This window comes from Scophthalmus maximus, chromosome 16 (genome assembly GCF_022379125.1).
Source record: "Scophthalmus maximus strain ysfricsl-2021 chromosome 16, ASM2237912v1, whole genome shotgun sequence".
Lineage (NCBI taxonomy): Eukaryota > Metazoa > Chordata > Actinopteri > Pleuronectiformes > Scophthalmidae > Scophthalmus > Scophthalmus maximus.
Genome location: NC_061530.1, coordinates 9,502,514 through 9,506,003, shown reverse-complemented (window position 1 = coordinate 9,506,003; position 3,490 = coordinate 9,502,514). Strand labels below are relative to the sequence as shown.

The following is a 3,490-nucleotide window of genomic DNA, read 5'->3' as shown; positions in this document are numbered from 1 at the left end:
AATCCAGCTCAGTTCAGAGAATAAACCTGTTTGTTTATCCAACCCTTACCCTCAAGTTTGCACTTTAAAACCATCAAGCAAGTGAAACCCTTGTGACTTATTGACAGATGGCAGGCGCCACCTTGTGGTCGCTACCCATCAATATAGTGTGAAAGAGTCAGTGTGTTTCCTTTACTGCCACAATGTCTTTATTATACTTTTCTATATTACAATATATGCTATTTTATGTTCCTATTCTATTTTGCATACTTTTATTCCTACAGTATTTCTTCCTCTCATGCCCTCTCTTTTAATCCCCTCACCTAGGTATTATTTCCCAATGTCCTCTACTGTCAGTTTGCACTAGCAGGTGCAAGAGGTGCATTTTCCCAGGAGGCCTTTCCTTAAAGGCTTTTGTTTGGGACTTCCTTTGATTCACAATGTATTAAAGACCAAGGTCAGACTCATATTATTGAAAAAGAACCTTTATTGTTTTCTCATCGTCCGTCCGTTTCCCATAAAAGTGCATCAACACCGATCTCACAATAAGCAAAACTCACATAGTAAAACGAAGGCAGAAGTGAGAGACAGAAAGAGAGAGAGAGAGAGAGAGAGAGAGAGAGAGAGACACAATTCAACCACGCTATACACTTAGTCAGGTACATTCATCGTGGACAGAAAAGGGGTCAGCATGGTCAGAGAGAAAGACGGGGGGGGGGGGGGGGGGGTTGTCTATGGTTGGGGGTGAAAGGTCAAGTGTATAAAAGTAGTGTGGAGAGTTGAGAGAGAGTGAGAGGGAAGAGGTGAATAGAGGAGGATATCTTGGATCAAGTTGTTCCTTAAGAATTGTGGAGGATGGAATTGGTCAGTTTATTTATTGCTTGACCATCTCAGCGAACTCTGCAGGGAGACAAAGAAGGAGAAGATTTTCAGTGTTATTTCAAGATGCTTATTAGATTAATTTGAAACCATGCCAGATAAAGTTTGTGGTTGTGCTTGTGGTAAAAAACAACAACAGAAAAAACTCACCATCAATTCCGATCTTGCCGTCGCCATCAACGTCACCGGCCTTGAGGAACTCCTTGGTCTCAGTGTCGGTCAGAGCTCTGGCAGAGGCGGAGAAGGCCTGCAGGAACAGCCTGAAGAGGATGGTCAGAGAAAGAGAGAAATACTTAGTGGTGAGCGATTCAAATTTTAGAACAGATTTAGGCTGATGACTTTTGGCTCAAAAGTTGTTTTGATTTTTAGATTCTTGTTAATATTAGCTCTGGATCAATTCAATTTCTCACAATGAGACTAATTTAAAATATGAAATGCACTCGATTTGTCTCCCAGACTCAAGCTATGTTCCTTCTGATTGGTCCATGTCATGAGACACAACAGGAGAGAGCGGGCATAGAGGTACTCCGGAGGAGGACACCCTGTAGCCCAACATTTCTCTGACTGACATCATTCTGAAATCACTGTGGGTCAAATAAAGATGATCCCTGTGTTAGAAGAGCCAAGAGGAGCTTGATTGGAAATCTAAGAGAGGGTGCCTACTTCAGCTCTTCCTCCTCAATGAAGCCACTCTTGTCCTGGTCAATGACATAGAAGGCCTCCTTGATTTGTTCGGCAGACTTGGCAGACAGGCCGACCTTGGCAAAGAACTCCTTGTGCTTGAAGGAGTCGGCGGCTGAGAGGAGACAGAGAGAGAATCGTATCAGACAAATGTGTTTTGCAACTGCGTCGCTTCTCTTTTGCAAAGCCTGGCAGTTGGTTTCCCCTCAACTTCAGTCCATGCTTTGACTGTAAGGCTGCATTTTTAGCTCATCCCACAGAGGTGCTGTTCTTACAGTAGTCATTCTGATATATGCTCACTGCTAAGACATACAGAAATTACATTCAAGTTAAAAGATTAATGCAGAAAGGATGCAGGTAATTGTCTGTAATTGTGATATGGTTGTACTGTTATGTGGTGATACAGCATTAGCATACAACTTAATTCTGCAGGTACACATCTGGTCTGAGACCTTTGGAGCTTGGCGAGCAGATTTGTTAAAATGCATGGTTTTGTGCATGTGTAGCTATTATACTAGTATTGACGAAGCCATAATACCAGTGTGTGGGATTTACCTTGGCAAGCTGCGAGGGCTGCAGTGATCTCAGCTTCAGAAAGGATCTTACCGAATGCCATTTTTAACTGAGGGAGGAGAGCAGAGGACAAGTCATCAGTAAAGCTGAAGCAAACCAGACAGGCTGAAACACTTTCACTAAACTTTCCTCGCTGCACTAAATAACACAGTATTTAACATTACAAAGCTACATTTAATCTTCATAATGCCATGCAATGTATTTCAAAGTCGCTCCCTTTGAGTATTCCAAGGCACAAATGATCAGAAAAAATAGTCCAATCCCCCCCCCCCCCCCCAAACCAAGCCCTCCAAGGCAAGAGATCAAACATCCTTTGCAGCTGTGGTTGGTTGATTTTTTCTCTCTCCATTTGGTTCCTCAGTTAGTCCAAAACCAAACTCTGAGCCTCTGATGGCCAGAATCTGGCCCTGTTCCTCGACTTGTATCCCATTGCATGGAGTAACAGTCCTGAAACACTGTGAGTCAGGCAGTAGTCTTGTCTATAGGTCTGAAGCTCTTCAGTGGAACTCACCTCGGGGTGGTTATCTCTCAGACTAGAGTGGATAAGCTCAAATGAAGATGCTCACTGCAGTGAACCCCTCAGTGACTCTCTCGAGCTTATATACCTCCACCGGCCTGAAATATGATGCATAGGCTATGTAATAGACACTGTGTGCAAAGCAGTCAAAGCAGTTGGTCCAAAAAATGTGTCTAGTAGACAGAGCGGTTCTATTTATATCTACATAAATGAAGATGCTTAAATGGTAGGTGTAGGCCTATGCAGAAGTGCTTGATATTACATATGGCTAATAATATACGCTGCTGATTTGGGTGAAACATACTCTGTGGCCAAGTAGTTGTGATCTGCTCAACCCTGCAGAGCACAATCCCAGTGAATGAGGTGGACTTTTACATTGTGTGCGACTGTCATTATGAATCATCATATGTACAGTATAAGTTATTACAGGAGCTTTATCTTGTAAAGGTCAGGTTTGTGCAACATTGACAGTGCTTTAGCTTTGTTGCTGTCAACCTCATTTCACGCAGACACTAAGTGTCAGTAGTTTAAACACTGGATATGATTTTTAAATGTCATTTTTCTTTGGATTCTTGTGACAACAAGTAAAATATACTTGATATATAGATATATATTGTTTATACTTTTTTGCAAAATGAGTCTGTCTTATCATAATTAATATTTTATCCCATGACACTTCCTAAAGAAAGAAATGATGAATGAAACCAAGTGTAAGTATGAATGGATGGATCCTGTAGCAAATCATGATTTGTTCTGACTGTGTACTTCTACAGTGGTGAGCAATGACCCACAGCAATGAAAACGAGCCTATACGCGTAATTGGCGTGCGTAAAATGTCTGCAATAACTGTGCCGTGCATTC

General features: G+C 42.0%; 1 protein-coding gene across 1 annotated transcript; it reads right to left on the bottom strand.

Annotated features, from left to right (window-relative positions):
- Nucleotides 1–448: 448 nt before the first annotated feature.
- On the bottom strand, nucleotides 449–2,774 carry LOC118288053 (parvalbumin beta). Its single transcript, XM_035613823.2, has 5 exons — nucleotides 2,624–2,774; nucleotides 2,095–2,161; nucleotides 1,522–1,654; nucleotides 1,009–1,118; nucleotides 449–879 (listed from the first exon to the last, which is right to left on the bottom strand). The coding sequence occupies exons 2-5, from the start codon at nucleotides 2,153–2,155 to the stop codon at nucleotides 854–856; spliced, it is 330 nt and encodes a 109-aa protein (XP_035469716.1). The 5' UTR covers nucleotides 2,156–2,161; nucleotides 2,624–2,774; the 3' UTR covers nucleotides 449–853.
- Nucleotides 2,775–3,490: the final 716 nt, after the last annotated feature.